The sequence below is a fragment of the Saimiri boliviensis genome, chromosome 14 (genome assembly GCF_048565385.1).
Source record: "Saimiri boliviensis isolate mSaiBol1 chromosome 14, mSaiBol1.pri, whole genome shotgun sequence".
NCBI lineage: Eukaryota > Metazoa > Chordata > Mammalia > Primates > Cebidae > Saimiri > Saimiri boliviensis.
Window position 1 is genome coordinate 19294585 of NC_133462.1, and position 22930 is coordinate 19317514.

The following is a 22930-nucleotide window of genomic DNA, read 5'->3' on the forward strand; positions in this document are numbered from 1 at the left end:
GTCACGCACAACGTGAGATGCAGTCATAATCAAGTACATACAGTCATATTTAAATAGTCCATTATGGTCACACACAGCGCCCGTCACCATCGCGTGCGCGTACACGCGTACACACACACACACACACACACACGCACACCCCAGAAGCTCCCCTTGCGGTCACCCTCACGCCCCGCTCCTGCATCACTTTCACTCACGCCCCGACGGCTCCCACTGCGATCGCTCGCCCCGACGCTCCCTCGCAGGCAAAGCCACCGACTCCAAAGACGTTAGCCCCTCACTCCCCTCAGCCCCGGCCTCGGGCCCTCCGGAGTCATTCGGCTTCAGTGTCTGAGAGTCACTCACCCAGTCCTGCCGTCCCTTGATGGTGAAAGGTTCCCCTATTTCCCTATCGTCGCGAAAGGGGCAGAGCGCTGACAGGAAGTTGCCCTGGAAACGGTGCACTCTGGGAAATGTAGTCCGGAGCCTGGGCCGCCTTTAACAGTCCGAGATATCCTGGTCTCCATTAACCGGCCCTGAACTTGAGCCCCATCACCTGGCTAGGCAAAGACCATCGCCCACACACCGCTCACATTTGCTATAGAGAGCTTCCGAGCATTCCAGGCCGCGTTTAGCACGCTTCAGCGGAGGCCTGTAGGCTGCCCTACCTCTGCAAACCTGCTCCCAGCCCTGGGGATAGGACAGTAAGCCCAGGCCATCTTAGGCTGGAAGTAGCGTTGGCCCCGACGGCCCCTGGGAAATGTAGTCCAGAACCTGGAACGCTGTCGAAATGCCCCGCCGGGATGGTGCGATTGTTTTCAGCAGTTCACGGTGTGGGCCTCTGACCCAAGTGGCGTTGCGGGAAAGTCCTACAAGACTGTGCCAAGAGAATGACGAGTCTGCCCCGTCTCTGCCTGAGCCTCGGTACGGCTGGGTGGATACCTCTTATCCCACAAGAACCAGCCTGGGGTAGAACGTAAGGGAAATGGTCCAAGGGACCCAATTACATGCCCAGCCCTACAGGGGTCCCCTGCCGAGGAATCCATGAGAACTCTTCCTAATACTTTATTCCCATCCTCCAATCGTCCTTAAAGTGTTTGTTTTCAATTAATGTTTATAGTCACATTAGCATTGTTTTGTAAATTCTATTCATTCCATTCTTTTGGCTGAAGTACACACTTGCTAGCTTTTTTCATTTGCTTCTCTTTTAGATATACATTATTTAGATCTACATCTAAACTTCCTGAGAGAGGAGTAATTTTTTTCAGTACTTTCAAATTTATCAGGTAATCAAAATAGTTTTTTCTTTTTTTAAATTGTGAAACAAAATACTCGAAGTGCATAAAATGTGTAAGTTCAGTAAAACGCCACACAAATGTTGGTATCTCGAGAACAAATGCTCATTCTATGGGATAATTTCTTTTTCTTTCTTTTTTTTCTTTTTTGATACAGGGTCTGGCTCTGCCACCCAGGCTGGAGTGCAGTGGCACAGTCTAGGCTCGCTGCAACCTTCACCTTCCTGGCTGAAGTGATCCTCCCGTCTCAGCCTCCAGAATAGCTGGGACTACAGGTGTGTGGCATCACACCCAGCTAATTTTTGTAGAGATGGGATCTCACCATGTTGCCCAGGCTGGTCTCGAACTCCTGGGCTCAAATAGTCCTCCTACCTAGGCCTCACAAAATGCTGGGATCACAGGCAGGAGTCATTGCACCCAGCCTGTGTGATCATTTCTGATAACCAGCCCCAGCTCACCTTCAGGTTAATATCTTGACTCTTTAATAGTTTCAGTCTCTCTTTGAAATATATATAAATACAATCAAATTGTAGAAATTTTCTGTCTTGATTAGGATAATACTAATTTTTTTAAGTTCTAGAAGTACTTTCTGTTTGTTTTGGTTTTTGGTTTTTTTTTTAAGAGACGGGCTCTTGCTACGTTGCCCAGCCTGGGGTGTAGTGACTATTCACAGGCGTGATCCCACTATTGATCAGCATGGGAGTTTTGATATGCTCCATTTCTGACCTGGGCTGGTTCACCCCTCCTTAGGCAACCTGGTATGTATAATTGAAGTCCCAAAAGAAAAAGAGAGAGAGCATGGAGAAGAATCATATTTGAAGAGATATGGTAAGGGATTTCCCCAAACTGATTAAACAAAGCAACCATAGGTTCAAGAAGTTCACCAAAACTCTGAGGAAAAAAAAAAAAATAACCTAGAATTCTATAGTTAGCAAAAATCTCCTTCAAAAAAGAAAGGAAAAAAAAGACATTTCAGACAGACCATGAGACTCCATTGCCATCAGCACGCCAGTAAAAGAAATACTAACTGGAATTTTTCAAGAGCAAGATCTCAGATGAAACAAAAAGAAAGGTAGGGTGGGCACAGAGGCTCAGAGCAGTAATCCCAGCACTTTGGGAGGCCTAGGTGGAGGTTCCTTTGCATCCAGGAGTTCAAGACCAGCCTGGGCAATATAGCAAAACCTCATCTCAACAGAAAATCAAAAATTAGTCAGGTGTGGTGGCACACATCTGTGGTCCCAGCTACTGAGGAGGTTGAGGTGGGAGGCTCTCTTGAGCCTGGGAGGTCGCAGCTGCGGTGAACCATGATCATGCCACTGTACTCCATCTAGGTAGCAAAGTCCCTGTTTCCAAAAAAGGAAAAGAAAGAAATTTAGTAGGGAAGGAATAGCGATAGAAAGAGTAAATATGTGAATTAATATAAATGAATATTGACTGCACAAAGTAATATATTGCCCTCTGGGGTTTTGAATGTATGCAGAATTATATAACAAAAATAAAGGAAAAATGAGGATGGAGGTAAATGGAGTTAAAGTGTCCCACTAAACTGAAAACTCTTAGGTGAGTGAGAAATAAACCTGTCCTTTAAGTTAGAATCTTTAGGGGGCTACTTGTGTATTCCTTCCCTAGGGCTGTCATAACAAATTACCACAAACTTGGTGGCTTAAAACAACCAAATTATGTAAGAATTTTATTTTCTTACAGATCTAGAGGCCAGAAGGCCAAAATCCAGATATCAGCAGGGCTGTATTTTTCCTGAAAGCCCTAGGGGAGAATCCTTGCTTGCCTCTTCCAGCTTCTGATGGCTCCAGGTGTCCCTTGGCTTATGGCTGCATAACTCCAATCTCTGTCTCTGTCTTCAGAACTGTGGGTTCTGAAATTTTTTTCAGTACTTTCAAATTTATCAGGTAATTAAAATAGTTTTTTCTTTTTTTAAATTGTGAAACAAAATACTCGAAGTGCATAAAATGTGTAAGTTCAGTAAAATGCCACACAAATGTTGGTATCTCAAGAACAAATGCTCATTCTTTGGGATAATTTCTTTTTCTTTTTTTTTTTTTCTTTTTTGATACAGGGTCTGGCTCTGCCACCCAGGCTGGAGTGCAGTGGTGTGATCTCAGCTCACTGCAACCTCCACCCCTTGGGTTCAAGTGATTCTCCTGCCTCAGCCTCCCAAGTAGCTGGGATTACAGGCACATACCATGACACCGGTTAATTTTGTATTTTTAGTAGAGGTGGAGTTTTGCCATGTTGGCTAGGATGGTCTTGATCTACCCACCTCGGGCTCCCAAAGTGCTGGGCTTACAGGGTTTTTTTGCGGGGAGGGTTAGAGAGTATGCAGTTCAGGCTGGTTTCAAACTCCTGGCTCAAGTGAACCCCTGGCCTCAGCCTTCCAAAGTGCTGGGATCACAGGCATGAACCACCGTGACTGGCCTTTTCCGCCATTGTTAAAAGCTTCAGGGTTATATTTTACATCAGCATTTCCTGTTGTCATATACTTCCTGCCATCATACTTCAGCAACCTCTACCACTTCTGAAAGTTTTTAGTTTAAAAAATTATTCAGGCCGGGCGCGGTGGCTCAAGCCTGTAATCCCAGCACTTTGGGAGGCCGAGGCGGGTGTATCACGAGGTCAAGAGATCGAGACCATCCCGGTCAACATGGTGAAACCCTGTCTCTACTAAAAATACAAAAAATTAGCTGGGCATGGTGGCACGTGCCTGTAATCCCAGCTACTCAGGAGGCTGAGGCAGGAGAATTGCCTGAACCCAGGAGGCGGAGGTTGCGGTGAGCTGAGATTGCGCCATTGCACTCCAGCCTGGGTAACAAGAGCGAAACTCCGTCTCAAAAAAAAAAAAAAAAAAAAAAAATTATTCATTTCCTGCTAGCTCCCCTTTCTGTCAGCTTAATTTTATATTTGTATTCAAATGAATCATCACGTTGATTTAAAAAAATTTAAACAAGATTATAGTGAAAAAGAAGTTTCCCTTTCACTATTTATCTTCCCCATATGCATCTATTATGACGGGTTTCTTTTTAAAACTACTTTGAGTACTCATAACTGATTTTGTATTCTAGTTCAGAAGAAATGTCTGAATGTTAAACGTTTACATAAAAATGCTATGTTATTGTATCAGTTATGTAGCTTCCCCCCTTTAAAACTGATGCTCCAGGAAGACAAAGAGAAAATGGGACTTGGAGATTCAGATTCCTCCACAGTCACAGTATCAGCTACCAATGCAGGTGATTACACACACTTATACACAGATTTAGCTGATTACACACACTTATACACAGATTCGTACACGATGTTGCCTCTCACCTGCACACACTCAATATGACCTCTCCATCCCCAAAGCTGCACACACCTTGACCTCACCTCTCTCTCATACACAATCCTATCTTACCCGCACTCGGTTTCTTTCACTCAACTACCCAGACACTCCTCATCCCAGCAGCACAAGGAGTCCCACTGCGGTCTCACATACACTCCTTTACCCAGTCTCACATGCATGGCTGGGATCGCGGATTTGTCCCCTTCAGACTCCTACTCCTGGTTCGGTCTCAGACGCTCAGGTCCCACATTGGGGCGCGCTCTCCCGGGTCCTCCATACCCTCCACAGCTGCCCGCCTCAAGAGCGTCTGCGTGCTTCCAACGTTAAGCGGAATTCCGAGCAGCCTCCGGGGAACAGTTAGTTTGGTCACTGCGGCCAGACTCCCGCCTCAGGACCCAGGGGACTCAGCCCACTTTGGCGGGACTCATCCAGTCCCCGGCGAGGCTTGGACTACGTTTCCCAGGAGACCCTGCGGCCCAGCTTGTCTCCCCGGGAAGGGGCGGAAACCTGGGAGCCACCCTCTGAGGCTGGGCGGGGTGAAAGAAAAGTTGCACCAGATGACTTAAACAGGCAAGAAGGACTTGGTTGAAGACTATTGCAATAGTCAACTTCCAATACGATAGCAGCTGGAGATTTATAGCCAACGGGCTGGGTGGACGAGTTAAAGGATGGTAAATTACTAAGAGGAAGTTCAGTATCAAGGGTGGGGGGATTCTTGCTGAACTGGCTTAGCTGGATTCTTGCCGAAGTGGGGTTCGCAGGTCATGGAGGAGGCCTGGCCAAACAAAAAGGGCTCAGAGGAGCCTTACTAAAGCTTGATCTAGGGAGTCCTTGTCAGGAGAGACTCCTGGAAGGCTCTGATGGGAGGCTTAGCTTAAAGTGATACTTTTGTTGGTGCCAGGGTCCGCGCCACGGGAATCAGGATGGCCGGGCAGTACCTTTCGGCAACCTGTCGCTCCTACACTTCCCAGAAGCCTCTAGGCCCATGGCTGTCTCCCGCGATAACGAAATTGTCTTTTGCGGAGTGGGCGGGGTCTTCCCGCGGGTCTGAGCGAACGGCCTCCGGTCTTTGTGAGAGAACTGGGGTCAGGTTGTTTGGATTCCAGTGGAGCGGAGCTGACCCGCCCCGAGCAGGCGTAAGTGAGGTGGCTCGGATCCTGGCGCGACAGGAACCCCGGCTCTGTGTGGGCTGCGTGGGGAGCAGACTAAGGAGCGATTGTGAAGAGTGTGTACGGTTGTGACTGGATGTCTCTGGGGTGGGCGTGTGTCTGTGCGACCCGGTGTGCAACTGTGAGGGAGGGGAGGAGGACTTTTTATGTTTGTGGGGGTGTGATTGGAGTTTAATTGTGACTGGGTTGGGCACCGTGTTTGCGAGTGTGCGGTTCCTGGACCGCGGTAGTGACTGTGTGTTCCCTTGGGGGTGTGTGTGTTTATTACCATTTGCCGAACTGTGTGCAGTATGCCTTAACTATAAGGTTTGTGGCTGCTTCCCTGTGTGTGTGTGTGTGTGTGTGTGTGCGCGCGCGCATGTTAGTGATATTCTTGATGTAGGGTGCGTGTGAATTTGTTGTCATTGTGACCCCAACGTGTATGTCACTGGGAGTTTGAGAGATGCCCACGGACTCTGGTTGTGTCCCTGTCTGCCCCCGTGGTTGTGTGTGTGAGAGAGAGAGAGAGAGAGACCGTGTGCAGCCTGTTGTGTTTAGGTTTGGGGTGCCTGTGACATTTATGTCCCCATGGTGTGTGAGTGAATGAGTTTGTGTGACTATGTGTCCGTATAGCCAACGTGGGTATGGGGAGTCTTTGTCTCTCTTTGTGACTTCAGCCACTGGAGACCTCTTTGAGCTCAGAAACAGATTCTGCCCAGAACGGCACTGACCCTGCTATTGTCTGGGATACCTGGATTGAGCAGGACGCTCTACACTTCTCTGACCTTCCTCTGTAGGTGGCGGGCAGTAGGGGCTGAGCCAAGATAACTTCTGACATAGTCAAACTGGCTCCCTCTCAGAAGAACCTCATGTTTCCTGACTCCCTTCTCCTTTCTCAGCTCTGCCCTGCTTGGATAGAGGCCTCCGGAGAAGAGTAAAGAATGGCTATTGAACATCCACAAGGCACCTGCAAGGTAGCTTGTCCTTTCCTCTTGTTTCCTGAAGTCACATTTTCCTGGTTAGGACATAGTTGCTTTCCTTTTCTTGAAAATTCTTGCCTGTCAGATGACCTGATCCCTGGAGTTTCCATATTGAGAAAATGTGATGTCTTCAAACTCCACCTCCCACACCTAATTTTATCTTACTAAATTGTCAGTTTTAATTTTTCCTTACTTGTTTTTTGAAACGGAGTCTGGCTCTGTTGCCCCGGCTGTAATGCAGTGGTGTGATCTCAGCTCACTACAGCCTCACCTCCCTGAATCAAGCAATTGTTGCATCTCAGCCTCCCAAGTAGCTGGAATAATAGATGTGTGCCACCAAGCCTGGCTAATTTTTGTATTTTTGGTAGAGATGGGGCTTTAACATGTTACGCAGACTGGTCTCACACCCCTGGGCTCAATCCATCCACCTGCCTCCGCCTCCCACAGTGCTGGGATTACAGATGTGAGCCACTGCACTTGGCTTTAATTTTTCCTTATGCTACTTTTTAAAAAATATTTCTTTCTGATTGTATAAGTAAAACATGATTATTTTAACTTAATTTAAAAAGTACAGAAATCCCGAATGAAGAAAATTTATATTTTAGCTACGCACATAAAACATAATTGAATTCATGTTGCATTTGTCATTTTATATCCTACATTTTCTTTTTATTTTTTTTAAGATGGGGTTTCGAGTAAAAAATAAAAAATAAAAAAAATACCACTCCCACTGCTTCATTTGACTAGCCTTAAAAAATAAATAAATATAAACAAATAAATAAATAAATAAAGACGGGGTTTCACCATGTTGGTCAGGCTGGTCTTGAACTCCCGATCTCAGGTGATCTGCCCAGCTTGGCCTCCAAAGTGCTTGGATTACAGGCGTGAGACACTGCACCTGACCTATCCTACATTTTCATTTAAAATTAAGTATTTTCCCACGTAGTATATTTGGAAAATATTTTTAGAGATGCATAACGTTTACTTGAATGCCTATGGCTTTTTCCTTCTTCAAATTTGATACAGAAATGGGACCCGCTTGTGCAGCTTAACAAGTAATTATAAAGACCCACGTAAAGGGTACCCAGATCAATAAATAGAATACAGCCATCACTGAAGAAGCCTCTGCTGTACTTCTCCACAGTCACAAACAACATTGTGCTCTTGTGATGATAATCACCGTGGCCGTTTCTTTGCCTTTCATTAGAGCTTTAGTACATATGGATGAATCCTAGAGCCACATAAGTGTAGATTTTGTTTGTTTCTAACTTTGTTTGAATAGACATTCTTTTGTTTCTTTTTTTCACAAAAGACTACATAAAAGTGACACAGTTTTCTTTTTCGTTTTGAGATGGAGTCTGGCTCTGTTACCCAGGCTGGAATGCAGTGATGCAATCTCGGCTCACTGCAGCCTCCACCTCCTGGATTCAAATGATTCTCCTGCCTAAGCCTTTCAAGTGGCTGCGATTACAGGTGCATGCCACCAGGCCCAGCTAATTTGTGTAGTTTTAGTACAGAGAGGGTTTCACCATATTGGCCAGATTGGTCTCGAACTCCTGACTTCTGGTGATCCATCTGCTTCTGCCTCCCACAGGGTAGTGAAAAATGAAACGTGGTAAGGGAGAAGAGTAAAAGATACCATACAAAGAAGGCTTGATTATACCAGATGTCATTAACATAAAAATATTAGAAAATATCTATATTTATATCTAAGTCTATATCTAATTTTCACATCCCCCACTTCCAAAAATGTATTTGAGGAGGCCAAGAATAAAAGAAAATGATGTCTCTCTCTGTCTCTACACACACACACACACACACACACACACACACAACACACATTTTATTTGTACCATTTAAGACTAAGTTGCAGATATTTTTCCCCTTTATTTCCTAACAATGAGTATTCTCTTACATAACCACAGTACAGTTATTAAAATTTAACATTTATAGCCGGGCGCGGTGGCTCAAGCCTGTAATCCCAGCACTTTGGGAGGCCGAGGTGGGTGGATCATGAGGTCGAGAGTTCAAGACCATCCTGGTCGACATGGTGAAACCCCGTCTCTACTAAAAATACAAAAAATCAGCTGGGCATGGTGGCGTGTGCCTGTAATCCCAGCTACTCAGGAGGCTGAGGCAGGAGAATTGCCTGAACCCAGGAGGCAGAGGTTGCAGTGAGCTGAGATCGCGCCATTGCACTCCAGCCTGGGTAACAAGAGCGAAACTCCGTCTCCAAAAAAAAAAAAATTAACATTTATATGATATCTAACCTATATTTAAAATTTTCACTCATCCCAGTGATGTTCCTTTTAACAAACCACCCTGTCCTCTCTCCTCATCTATCCAGGATCCACTTTAAAGTCACACATTAAATTTATTCATTATGTCTCTTTAGTCTGCTTTAATCTAGAAGAGTAGCTCTCCCTTTGTCTTTCATGATCTTAGCATTGCTGAAGAGGAGAAGCCAGTTATTTTGTAAAAAGTCCCTTAAGCTGGGTTTGTCTTATGGTTTTTCATGCTTGCATTCAGGTTATGAATTTTGTGGCAGGAATACCATAAAGGTAATATTGTATCCTTCTTGATGCATCATCTCAGGAGATATATAATGCTGACTTGTTCCATATCTGAAGATGTTAACTGTGATAATTTGTTAGGGGATATCTACCATGTTTCTCCACTGTAATATTGGTAGTTGTCTATTTGTAATTAATAGATAATTTGTGATCTGCTTTGTAACTGTGTAAATAACTGGTCGCCAAACTTTTCCCCACTAGTTTAAAATCCATTCATTGATAATTATTCTTGGATCTGTTATTAATATGAGGTAATAGTAATAATGGGAGGGGGTTTTTTGGTTTGTGACTCACTGAATGACAGTAATCTCTGTAAAGGGCTAGGACTAAGATGAGCAAGTGAGACAGTGAGAAGCACTCACTGCCAGATGTAACTACAGTTGCATGACCCCGAGACGGAATGCCTCAAATTTTGCACCCTGGGTTCTTCATTCTTTTTTTTTTTTTTCTGAGACGGAGTTTCGCTCTTGTTACCCAGGCTGGAGTGCAATGGCGCGATCTCGGCTCACCGCAACCTCCGCCTCCTGGGTTCAGGCAATTCTCCTGCCTCAGCCTCCTGAGTAGCTCGGATTACAGGCATGTGCCACCATGCCCAGCTAATTTTTTTGTATTTTTAGTAGAGACGGGGTTTCACCATATTGACCAGGATGGTCTCGATCTCTTGACCTCGTGATCCACCCGCCTCGGCCTCCCAAAGTGCTGGGATTACAGGCTTGAGCCACCGCGCCCGGCCGGGTTCTTCATTCTTAAGACAATCATCATCAGGGTTATAAGTGCAGGGTTGGCAATCTGAGAGTGAACACCTCAAGTTTTGTGCCATAAGTACTTCACTTAAACCTTAGCTGTGTCCTGTTCCTGCTGTGATGCTGCACCTGTGGAAGTTGCTGGAAATCTGCCCTCTAGCGTTTGCCAGGAATCCATCCTTTGTGGCCGACTGGGTTGTCTTACCAGAAGCATTTGTTACAAAACTTTCAGACAAGGCTATCAGGTGCAGCTGGCCACCTTGTACTTTCAGAGCTGGGAGCTAGAGAAGCTGCTTGTCTGAAGAAGCCTGGTAAAGTTAGTCATGCTTCAGGAGCTGGGTGCTGGGGAGATTCAATGTGCTGCTGGAGGTAGACCTGGATGCTGGAGCCACCTGCTAGGCAAGCACACCAGAACCAGAAAGGAATTCCCCTGGGATTACAGGTGCTGCACCACCAAGCCCAGCTAAGTTTTTGTATTTTTTAGTAGAGGCAGAGTTTCACCATGTTGGCCAGGCTGGTATTGAAATCCAGATTTAAGTGATCCACCCACCTCAGCCTTTTGAAGTTCTGGGATTACAGGCGTGAGCCACCACACCTGGTTCATGTTGAATAGTTTATATGTATCTTGTTTATTTACACTACTATTTCATAACCTTTGTGACTATATCATAGTGTATTTTGTCTGACATATTTTTTATGTGGATAATTGGCAGTTTCCAGCATGTTACTCTTAACAAAACTGTTATGAACATTCTAGTGGATGTTTTACCTACGAGTGGAATTGCTGGGTAATAGGGAATATGCATGTTAGCCTAGATAATGCCAAACTCTTTCAAAGTGGTTGTATGAAAAAGTGGTCTACTTCCAACGGCGTATGTTTACTGCTGCCTTTGCCAAGTTTTTGCCACATCTTTACCTACATTTGGAATAGTCACACTTTTTACCTACCTAGTATACTTAGTAACATCTCAGGGCTGGGCACGGTGGCTCAAGCCTGTAATCCCAGCACTTTGGGAGGCCGAGGCGGGTGGATCACGAGGTCAAGAGATCGAGACCATCCTGGTCAACATGGTGAAACCCCGTCTCTACTAAAAGATACAAAAAATTAGCTGGGCATGGTGGCACGTGCCTGTAATCCCAGCTACTCAGGAGGCTGAGGCAGGAGAATTGCCTGAACCCAGGAGGCGGAGGTTGCGGTGAGCCGAGATCGCGCCATTGCACTCCAGCCTGGGTAACAAGAGCGAAACTCCGTCTCAAAAAAAAAAAAAAAAAAAAAAATCTCATTATGGTGTTAATTTGCATGACCATGACCACTAATGAAACAGAACATCTTTTCATTTGCATCATCTTTTGTCTCCTTTTTTTGTTTCAAGATTTGTTCATTTAGGCAAAATTCACATGAGATACAATTAACCATTTTAAAGTGGTATTTAGTATAAATTCAGTGGTATTTGCTGTATTCATAGTATTGTGCAACTATGGTTTTCTCTAGCTTTAAACCTTTATCATCTGCCTATAGAAACACTGTGGACCCATTTGAAGAACAAACTTTTAACTTGGATGAATTTAAATTGATGTGTAATTTTCTTTGCTTGCTTGTGCTTTTAGTGTCAAATCTAAGAATTAACTGCCAAATCTGAGGTCATTAAGATTTAGAAATCCTGGTCAATCTGCACTGCAGTTCCATACAGATTTTGGGTACCCACTGTAGTTCCATATGGATTTGAGGAGTAAGTTTTCATTTCAAAGGCCACTGAAGTGTTAATAGAGATTGCATTGAATCTGCAGATTATTTTAGTGAGTATTGACATCTTCATGTTAAGTCTTCAGTCCGTGAACATGAGGTTTTAATATGTTTCATCTCCAACTGATGTACTGCAATTCAATTCTGGTCCTGCTACCCAGCATCGGTGTTAGACTCCATAGGTTTTAGCATATAGTCCCCAGTAAATCTGCCCTTACTTTAGGCCAACTAGCTACAATTCCAGGTTCTCTTGACTCCCTCCCACTCCACTCTTGATTTAGTAATTCACTACAACTCACAGAATTCAGGAAAGCACTATACTTAAAATTACAGTTTTATTATGAAAGATAAGGATACAAATTAGGAACAGCTTAGTAATGAGACACAGAGCAAGGTCTGGAAGGGATCTGTACACAGTTTCTGTGTTCGTTCCCTGTGAAAGCAGGGTGTGTCACCAGGGAAGCTCCACTGAACTTTGGGATGGAATTTCATTATGTAGGCATGATTGATTAATCATTGGCCACATGATTGAACCCAGTCTCCAGCCCCCCTTTCTTCCTCAGAGATTGGGCTAGCTAAAAGTATTTTTGATGACTGCCCCAATTTCAAAGCTGCTCAAGGGTCCACCATGAGTTACCTCATTAGCCTAAACTCAGGTGTGATCCACAACAAAGACATATCTAGCTCTGTGCTAGGAACCATAGGACAAAGATCTGACAAATTATCACACAGGTGTAAACAAAAGCAGGAGTGAAAATGGCGATGTCTCCCTATTTATTTAGCGGTTTTTTCTCTCTTGGGCCATTTAGCTTTTTATTTATTTTTTATTTTTTTATTTTTTGAGATGGAGTTTCGCTCTTGTTCCCCAGGCTGGAGTGCAATGGCTCAATCTCGGCTCACTGCAACCTCCGCCTCCTGGGTTCAGGCAATTCTCCTGCCTCAGCCTCCTGAGTAGCTGGGATTACAGGCACGCGCCACCATGCCCAGCTAATTTTTTGTATTTTTAGTAGAGACGGGGTTTTACCATGTTGACCAGGATGGTTTCGATCTCTCGACTTTGTGATCCACCTGCCTTGGCCTCCCAAAGTGCTGGGATTACAGGCATGAGCCACCATGCCCGGCCTAGCTTTTTATTAATGATTTGGGAAAGATCTTATATTTTACATGCTAGTTCTTTGACAGTTAAATATTTTGTAAATATCATCGCCCATTCTGTGCCTTGTGTCTTTTTAACAGATTTTATTCATAACTGAGCTGTGAATCATGCTTATATTGTTACACGACTTTGTTTTCCATGTAATTAAAATTACCTTTTTGTCCATATATTTATTACTAATTTATATTCAAAATCTACTGGAAAATAAATCTTTTTCCAGTATGTTCTGTCAGTTCCTTGGGCTTTGGGCTTAGAGACATCTCTTGTATGATCCTTTTTGTTCTCTGCTGATTGCTTGTACCACCATTACTCTAGAATTCTTTCTTTTTAAATTCACTGCCCTTCTGTGCCGAGTTGTTTCTTGGACTCCTTGCCTTCCTGTTTCTTGGTGTGCTTCTTCTTTATATTGGTGGCATATGAGAAAGGATGAATGAGAGTTAAATTTTGTGAGTCCTAGTATATTTTTCAACCACTATATTGATTCTTCGGCAGGGCACAGAATTCTACATTGAAAATATTTTACCTCAGAATTTTAAAGTTAAGATTTCTGTCTTATAGTATTGTTTAGAACTCCAAAGCCATTTTTATTCCTGGTCTTTGGTTTATACCATCTTTGTATTTTGGAGCCTTTTAGGGTATTTTCTTTGTTCCCACTGTCCAAGAACCTAATCAAAATATATCAAATGTGAATCATTTTTATTTTTTATGCTACATACCAAGTGGACTCATTAAATGTGGAAACTGATGTCTTTTAAGTCTGGGAAGTTTCCCTTAATGCTTACTTTTTAGAACAATCTGTATTTTCTGTTTTCTTTGAAAATTTTCAAACATAGAGAAAAAAGAATATTCCAGTGAATTCTGAATGTCCATTTTCTTCCTCTGTTTGGGCCACTGTAACAAAATACCATAAAGTAAGTATGTTAAAAACAAAAGAAACTTATTTTTCACAGTTGTGGAGGCTGGAAAGGACATGATCAAAATGTTGGCAGACTCAGTGTCTGGTAAGGACCTGCTTTCTGCTTCATAGATGGCACCTTCTCTCTTTGAAAAGGGAAAGGCAGCCCCCCGGGGCCCTCTTTTACAAGAGTACTAATTACATTCATGGGGGCTCTGCCTCAAGAGCTAATCACCTCCCAAAGGCCCCACCTCCTTTCACCATTACATTGATAACTAAAGTTCAACATTTGATTTGGGGGTTGGGAGGACACAAACATTCAGACCTTATCAACCATCACCCAGATTCTTTGGTTGTTGCCATTTTGCCATATTTCCTTTATCATTATTAATATACACACATACACTTTTTCTTGACTCATTTAAAAATAGGTTGGGGACATCTTAACATTTTACCATTAATAATATTAACGTTTATATCCTCAGTATTAATGATATATCTCCAACTTAAGGAAATTAAGATGGACTTACTAATATTCTCAAGCATTTTATGTTTAGATAGCTCTAGTAGTTTGCAGACTGTCTTTATTTAGCTGCTATTGTATTTGTTTGTTTGTTTTACCTGGGTGTGTGTTTGCCTTATCTAGGGTCCCGTCAAGATTCATTATACATTGGTTTTGGTCATTGGAGCTCTAGTCTCTTTTAAGCTGGAGCAGTCTCTCATTTTTTGTTCTAGATGACATTGAATTTTTTTAAGAATCCAGGACAATTATTTTATAGAATGTTGCTGGGGTCCATCCCACAGACCCCAGCTTCATGACAGATGAGTAAGTGCACTCAGACTCAAATTTCCAGTGAACGAGTAGGCCAGGGGTCATGAGCTACTTACAGAGAGAGATCAAAGCTGCACAACTCTGACTACTTTGCCCTCTCCACATTTATTCAGTATAGATATAATAACAGAGGCTCTAAGTTAACACACTTGTAGAGGAAGAGTAAAGACCAGGTTCCAAACCCAAAGCAAACACCATTAGAGGGTAATCTCCCTGGTCGAACTCCTCCCCAAGAGAGCCATCCAGCTCAAAGGGTTAGTTTTAAGGCCACATGAGTAAACAAGTTAGATAAACTCCCACATTCCTTTTACTCTAATTTATTTAAGTAAGGGGATAAGGCTGCCTTCAGCCAAGAACTATAGAAAAAAACCTTAGGCCTTCCAAAAGGGTTGGAGATTATATTTTATAACTTTTTCTAATACTTTTCCCTTAATATTTTTGCCACCACCCTGAGTGAATCCCCACAGAATGTCCCATAACCTTTATTTGTCTCATGGCTTTCTTATGTATAGGAAGCTTAGATTCAGGTTAAATATTTTTGGCAAGCATACCACATAGGTGATACGATGGTACATCTTTTATTGTATTACATTGGGAAGCACATATGTCAGGTTGCTCCACTACTGTTGATGCCAAGTTCTATAGGTTGGGTGTTTGTCCCCTCCAAATCTTAGGTTGAAATTTTTCCAATATTGGAAGTGGGGCCTAATGGCAGGTGTTTCAGTTTTAGGGGTGGGTCCCTGATGAATAGATTAATACCCTCCCTGGGAGGCAGTGGGTGATTGAGTTCCTGCTCTTACTAGTTCCCACAACAGCTGGTTGTTAAAAAGAATTTAGCAACTCCCCTGGCCCTCTCTTTTGCTTACTCTCTCTCCACGTAATCTCTGCACATCCTTGTTCCCTTTCACCTTCTACTAGTGGAAGCAGCCTAAAACCTTCATCAGAAGATGTTGGTGTCATGTGTCTTGTATAGTCTGCAGAACTGTGAGCCAAATAAACCTCTTTTCTTTACCAGTTACCGCCCTTAGATGTGCCTTCCTAGCAACACAAATAGACTTAGACATCAAGTTTTACCACTTAAGGTGGTGAGTACCAAATCTTTCTCATATAAAGGTATGTATTTTCCCTTTATAATTAATAAATAATCTGTGAGTGATACTGTGAGATCAAGTGAATATCCTTTTTCCCAGTACAATTCATTATCTGATTTTAGAATCCACTGGGGATTCTTGCCTGAATCTGTTATTCTGATGATTTTTAAATGATGATTCTCAGGTTCCTTCATTTCTTCTAGCACACTTTGTAGATTCTTAGCAAACTTCTAAAAATGATTTTGTCTCAGTAGATGTTGGACTTTGTTGCTTGACCTCTTATATTTTCATATTTTTGTATCTTTTTATATGTTTTTAAAAGAGATTTTATTTATGTTTGAATGATTTGCTTTTATTCCCACTTTATATTTTCATTTTCTAGGAATACTTTTTGTCACTTAGTAATTCTTCTATGTTATTCTATTCTTGTATCATGTGAATAGCTTCTCACACCCCTATGAGAATACACATGGTGACTTCTGAGGTTTTGTTGGTTCCCCAATGTAGTCTCTCTTCTGAGTTCCTTTGGTTGCTTTATTTACTGTCTTTTATCTTACAGGCGTTTCTCAAATATCTAATATTTGCCTATTTTTTGTTTCTGTTGTTTTTGTATATATTTAAGGTGTTTTATATATATTTATGGTTTTGATACACATTATGAAATGGTTACTGTAGTCAAGCAAATTAACATGTTCATCATCTCACAGTTACACCTTTTGTGTGTATGTGGCAAGAACATCAAAAATCTGCTCTTACTAAAAAACTCAACTACAATACAATGACATTAACTATAGCCCTCATGTTGTACATTGGATCTCTAGACTTATTTTCTACATGTCTGAAACTTTGTATCCTTTGACCTGCACCTCCCCATTTTTTCCCTGACAGTCCCTGGTAACTACCATTTTGTATGCTATTTCTATACTTTTTCTGTTAACATTCTATATATAAGTGAGATCATTTAGTATTTGTCTTCCCATGTCTCCCTTATTTCACATAGCATAATGTCCTCCAGTTTCATGTCTGTTGTGGCAAATGGCAGGATCTCTTTCATTTTCAATGGTGGATAGTATTCATTTATATATGTCAAATTCTTCATCTGTTCATCCATCAGTAGACACATAGGTTATTTTCATGTCTTGTGAATATTGCTTTGAACATGGGGAGGCACATATCTTCATGAGGTGGTGATCTATTTGTAATTCAGTGGACCCTAAGAAGCTGTATGCTAAATTTTATGTGTTGATTGTTAGACTTTTATAGGTAGGTAGTTCCCTCCACTTCTTAAGTTTTTCTGGGGTTCTGCAGCATAAATCAAACTTTTTTACACAAAAATGTGTAATATGTGTGCCTTTTCCTTAATTTTAGTTAAGGCTATATCGTTTTTGGTTTTTCATCATTTATCTTACACTTTCAACTTAAAATGTTGGCCGGGCGTGGTGGCTCCTGCCTGTTATTCCTGCACTTTGGAAGGCTGAGGCAGGTGGATCATGTGAGGTCTGGAGTTCAAGGCCAGCCTGGCCAACATGGTAAAACCCCATCTCTACTAAAAATACAAAAAGCAGCCAACTGTGATGGTCGGTGCCTGTAGTCCCAGCTACTTGGGAGGCTGAGGCAGAAGAATCACTTGAACCCAGGAGGCAGAGGTTGCAGTGAGCTGAGATTGCAGCATTGCACTCCAGCCTGGGTGACAAGAGTGAAACTCTGTCTCAAAAAAAAAAAAAAAAAAAAAAAAACTTAAAATGATTTCCTTTTATGTGGTGGGACTGTTCCTTTTTACAAAGTCCTTTCCATTCCTTTTAGTGAGGTTTAGTGAGGGCACAGGGATAAATGCACATGATTCACTTGCCCTTTTTCAGAGAAATCTTGTTTTTAGATGCTTATTTGTAAGGATAATACGTTTTGAAAATAGTTTATTATATTAGCTATTCAGTAAATGCATTTAGTGTTTTCCTTTTTTTTTTTTTTTTGTTTGCATGTACCAGAGTTCAAGTTGATTAAATTAACAGACGTTATCCTTGTCTTCAGGAATCTTGGCTCTATTGTAGCAGACAGAGATTAAACAAGCATTCAAACAAATATGAACATTTTAACTGTACAGAATGGATATGTAAATTACCCATTATCAAAACAAAACACAAAAAGGGAAAAAGTGCTCTGAGAAATGATGGTGGAGTGTGCATAATTAAGACTGAACATGCAGGAAATATTTTAAAGATACATCATTTAGCAGAGACCTAAACCATTGCTGGAAATTTGCAAGGCCAAGAGTAGGGGCAGTGGATATAGGGGGACATTTCAGGCAGATGAAATCATGATGGCGGTGGGTGGGTACAGTTTTGTGCATTTAAAGAACTATGAGGGCCACTGTAGCTAAAGCATATTGTTGGGGTGGGGGTGCCAAGAGGAATATAAGGTTTAAGAGACAGGTGGATCACTGAGGAACTTTTTTTTTTTTTTTTTTGAGACGGAGTTTCACTTTTGTTACCTGGGCTGGAGTGCAATGGCACCGTCTTGGCTCACCACAACCTCCGCCTCCTGGGTTCAGGCGATTCTCCTGCCTCAGCTTCCTGAGTAGCTGGGATTACAGGCACGCGCCACCATGCCCAGCTAATTTTTGTATTTTTAGTAGAGACGAGGTTTCACCATGTTGACCAAGATAGTCTCTATCTCCTGACCTCGTGATCCACCCGCCTTGGCCTCCCAAAGTGCTGGGATTACAGGCTTGAGCCACCGCGCCTGGCACTGAGGAACTTTTAAGAGCAAGTTCATTTTGAGAAAAACAGTTCCAGGCTTAATATCACTCTGGGTGCTAAGGGTCCAAAACTGGAAATGCAAGCAGCTAGAAGAAATGCTGCTTTAGTGTCCAAGCAAAAGATAATTCTGATTTGGATTAGCCAGTTGGAGATTGGAAGAACAATTTCAAGACATATTTAGACTTGCTTTAAACAGGATTGTTATGTGAGTTGTAGAAAGAGATTGATGCTGGAATGTTTTCACCTTTTGGGGTTTGAGGTATTCACTCAGGGCCTTAGATAGTATCTTTAAATCCATTCCCTTTCCTAGTCTCTACTTTTATGGCAAACAAATCTCCCAAAATAATATGCAATGGACAGGTACTTTATGCAAGTATATAAGTAGATTAGGTGTGATCAAAGATGAGGTTCAGGATATTTATGTATCTTCATCTTTCTTGCAATCTTGTAGTATCAGATTGACACCTGTCTTGTCTTCCCTTTCCTCTTATGTTAAAACTAGATTCTGTTACTCTGCTGTAGCCCTGAGTTCCTTCTTCTCCCAATGCCATCATAGAATTTGGAGGCACACTTATTTTTAATTAAATGGCATAAACAAACCACATTGTAATCAAAGATGAATCTTCCCTTTCGATAGCTCATTCCATACCCATTTATTCCATACTCATTTAGCACATTAGTCTTTCATTTGGAAACTGCTCTTTGTGGATTATCTTTCTTTTTTGTCTCCATCAGTTTATATGCCAATTATGTTTATTACTGAATCATCCCAGATTTTCCACCCCAGGAAAAATGTAGTACTCCAACCAACCCTGACAAATGAATATGAGAATTACCCTCATTTATCAATGTTCATAACACTAGATTCATTTCTTAAGAAATTAAGACAGGGCCACGACATCTATATGATTACTAAACTTTCAGAGTTTGCAGGGAACTTTTATCTAAACTATGATTTAGAAATAATTAATCTGTTTCCTGAATACCTCCTTCACTTTCTAGTATGACTTTTACTCATTTTCTTTGCTTTTCTAATCTGTTTTGCAAATTGCCCAGTCATATGTGAGAACTGTATAAGCCACTCAATTTTTATGAAAATTAAATTGTAGTTAAGTCTTTCCTATCTATTATAAACATTAAATCTCTCCCAGAACATAAAAAAATAAATGTTTGCTTTTATATTTTCTTTCAGACTGTGAATCAAGGTTGAGACCAAGAAATTATTTCTGAAAATGGATATTTATGGAATAGAATCATCCTGATGGGAGATAATGGAAAAACTTACAAAACACAGCATTGAGTGTTCAAGTTTCAGAGGTGACTGGGAATGTAAAAGCCAGTTTGAGAGAAAACAGGGATCTCAGGAAGGACATTTCAGTGAAATGATATTTACTCCTGAAGACATGCCCACTTTCAGTATCCAGCATCAGAGAATTCATACAGATGAGAAACTCCTTGAATGTAAGGAATGTGGGAAGGATTTTAGTTTTGTATCAGTCCTTATTCGACATCAGCGAATTCATACTGGTGAGAAACCTTATGAATGCAAAGAATGTGGCAAGGCGTTTGGTAGTGGTGCAAACCTTGCTTACCATCAAAGAATTCATACTGGTGAGAAGCCTTTTGAATGTAAAGAATGCGGAAAGGCCTTTGGTAGTGGCTCAAACCTTACTCACCATCAGAGAATTCATACTGGTGAGAAACCCTATGAATGTAAGGAATGTGGGAAAGCCTTTAGTTTTGGATCAGGCCTTATTCGTCATCAGATCATTCACAGTGGTGAAAAGCCTTATGAGTGTAAGGAATGTGGGAAGTCCTTTAGTTTTGAATCAGCCCTTACTCGGCATTACAGAATTCACACAGGTGAGAAACCTTATGAATGTATAGATTGCGGGAAAGCCTTTGGCAGTGGTTCAAACCTTACTCAACATCGGCGGATTCATACTGGTGAGAAACCTTATGAATGCAAAGGATGTGGAATGGCCTTTAGCAGTGGTTCAGCCCTTACTCGGCACCAGAGAATTCATACCGGTGAGAAACCATATATATGTAATGAATGTGGAAAGGCCTTTAGTTTTGGATCAGCCCTTACTCGACATCAAAGAATTCATACTGGCGAGAAACCTTATGTATGTAAGGAATGTGGGAAGGCTTTTAATAGTGGCTCAGATCTCACTCAACATCAGCGAATTCACACTGGTGAGAAACCCTATGAGTGTAAGGAGTGTGAGAAAGCCTTTAGAAGTGGTTCAAAGCTTATTCAGCATCAAAGAATGCATACTGGTGAGAAACCTTATGAATGTAAGGAATGTGGGAAGACGTTTAGTAGTGGTTCAGACCTTACTCAGCATCACAGAATTCATACTGGTGAGAAACCCTATGAATGTAAGGAATGTGGGAAGGCTTTTGGTAGTGGCTCAAAACTTATCCAACACCAGCTAATCCATACTGGTGAAAGACCCTATGAATGTAAAGAATGTGGAAAGTCCTTTAGCAGTAGCTCAGCTCTTAATCGGCACCAGAGAATACACACCAGTGAGAAACCCTATGAATGTAGGGAGTGTAGGAAGGCTTTTTGTAGTGGCTCAAGCCTTACTCAGCATCAAAGAATTCATACAGGTGAGAAACCTTATGAATGTAAGAACTGTGGGAAGGCTTATGGGAGGGGTTCAGAGTTTCAGCAACATAAGAAAAGTCATAATGGTATGAAACTCTGTGAATTGGAAACTATAAATTGAAATTATGTGATAAAAGGACTCTAAACATATGACATAAGAAAATTCATAGTGGTGAAAAGCTCTACAAAGAGAACTAAGGTACAAATGCCTTACTTATGCTTCACAGGTTCGTCAGTCTAAGAAAATTTATACAGGAAAAAAAAAACAACCCCGAATAAAATAAATATTTGAAGATCCTTATCTATATTCATTCCTTCATTACTTTTGGAAAATTCATATTTGTGAATGTTAAAATTGAAAAAAAAAGCATTTATTTTATTTTGCCTATTTTTTAAACATTGGAAAACTCATTTCTGGGTTAACCCTGCTATACTTTTTAAATGGTCTTTTTTTATTATATAGAATTACTGATTCATCTCAAAATTATTTATTGCAAGTCTAAATATATCACTTTTTCTTCTCTGATTATCGTCTTTACACAATTTATTCAATAATGTCCATTTTCATATTTTTTTATTGACTATTTGATGGTAAGTTACATTTTTATTCACATTAAGCTTGGAGATCAGGTTAGTGTTTGTTTTTTAAATTTACATATTTGTATCTATGGCTCACCCTGTTTATGGTAAATAACTGTTACTTTTAAGTATCCTTTAATTTAATATCTAATGAACCTGTACCTTTTATTTTAGAAGACTGTTTTACTTTCCTTTTATAAAATTATACTCTCCACTTTGCAAAACAGCTTTCCCTCATCATAATGTAGATAAGAAGAAAAAAAAAGCATATGGTTACCTGTAATCTTGCCAATCACAGATAGCCACTGTCAAACTTTTGGAGCAAATCCTTTAATGCTATCGCTCTCATTGTTTTGGAAACAAGGTATGATTGGAAACAAGGTATGATTATGCTATACTATAACTAGCCCTTATATTTTTTGTCTGTAAATATGTTGTTACTGTTTTATTCGCTTTATAGTATTCACCTGTCTTTTTCAAACCCGAATTTTGTCAAATATTAAAAATTTTCCCACTACAAACACTTACCTTGATGGCCCCTTTTCAGTGTGTCTGCATTATTTATTTATTAATCACTTCAGAGATAATGTGTCAATATAAAAGATTTTTACATTACAGATAAAGCTGGCCTTTCCTTTGAGCAGCATTCCTGGCCTCAGCTCCTTTCCAATGTTAACCAATTTACTTAATCTTCCAGATCCTTTTATGTACATCTATAACATACCTATGGTAATGTGGGTAGAATCAGAATACCTTAGAGCCTTATTGTATGGATTCTATTAATTGTGCCTATCACATAATAAGTGCTTAGTGAATGTTACCTATCACCATTGTCTTCTCAAGCTTCATTTTTATTATTTATAGGAAAACTTTTAGCCATGACCCATATCTTAACTCTACAACAAAGACCTCACAATGGAGAGAGACATTCATTTAAATAAGTGTAGGGAAAATTTGACTGACACTCATTCCTTGTTGAATAAGAATATTTGCTGCTAGGCACAGTGGCTAACACCTATAATTTCAGCACTTTGGGAGGCCAAGGTGAGTGGATCACTTGAGGCCAGAAGCCTAGCCAACATGGTGAAACCGCCTCTCTTAAAAATACAAAAATCAGCCAGGCATGGTGGTGTGTGCCTGTAGTCCCAGCTACTTGGGAGGCTCAGGCACAGTGTTTGCCTGAACCTGGGAGGTGGAGGTTGCAATGA

General features: G+C 41.2%; 2 protein-coding genes across 10 annotated transcripts in view; one reads left to right on the plus strand and one right to left on the minus strand.

The window, feature by feature from the left end:
* Positions 1 to 5047, minus strand: part of ZNF790 (zinc finger protein 790) — a 28439-nt gene extending 23392 nt beyond the window's left edge. Inside the window, exons 1-2 of one of the 4 annotated variants that reach the window (XM_010347997.3) lie at positions 4782 to 5047; positions 346 to 2617 (exon numbers count right to left, since the gene is read on the minus strand). The gene's annotated coding sequence lies outside the window, so the exon portion shown is untranslated. Of the gene's footprint in view, positions 1 to 345; positions 2618 to 4771 lie in introns of those variants that run through there. The other 3 variants (XM_074386469.1, XM_074386468.1, XM_003937410.4) reach the window with 3 other exon arrangements.
* Positions 5048 to 5145: 98 nt separating this feature from the next.
* On the plus strand, positions 5146 to 22245 carry ZNF345 (zinc finger protein 345). Of its 6 annotated transcripts, none has more exons than XM_074386473.1 (4): positions 5146 to 5279; positions 6656 to 6730; positions 15695 to 15792; positions 19719 to 22245. In XM_074386473.1, exon 4 carries the CDS (start codon positions 19798 to 19800, stop codon positions 21262 to 21264), a length of 1467 nt encoding a protein of 488 aa, XP_074242574.1. In that variant the 5' UTR covers positions 5146 to 5279; positions 6656 to 6730; positions 15695 to 15792; positions 19719 to 19797; the 3' UTR covers positions 21265 to 22245. The 6 variants fall into 6 exon arrangements, with proteins under 6 accessions (XP_074242574.1, XP_074242575.1, XP_039321883.1 ...); XM_074386474.1 differs by having other exon boundaries at positions 15695 to 15764; XM_039465948.2 differs by lacking the exon at positions 5146 to 5279 and adding an exon at positions 5287 to 5744.
* The last annotated feature ends 685 nt before the right edge of the window (positions 22246 to 22930 follow it).

What these genes read in the sequence shown, in the direction of transcription:
- ZNF345 (XM_074386473.1), top strand. Translation starts at nt 19,798, where the DNA reads ATGGAAAAACTTACAAAACACAGCATTGAGTGTTCAAGTTTCAGAGGT.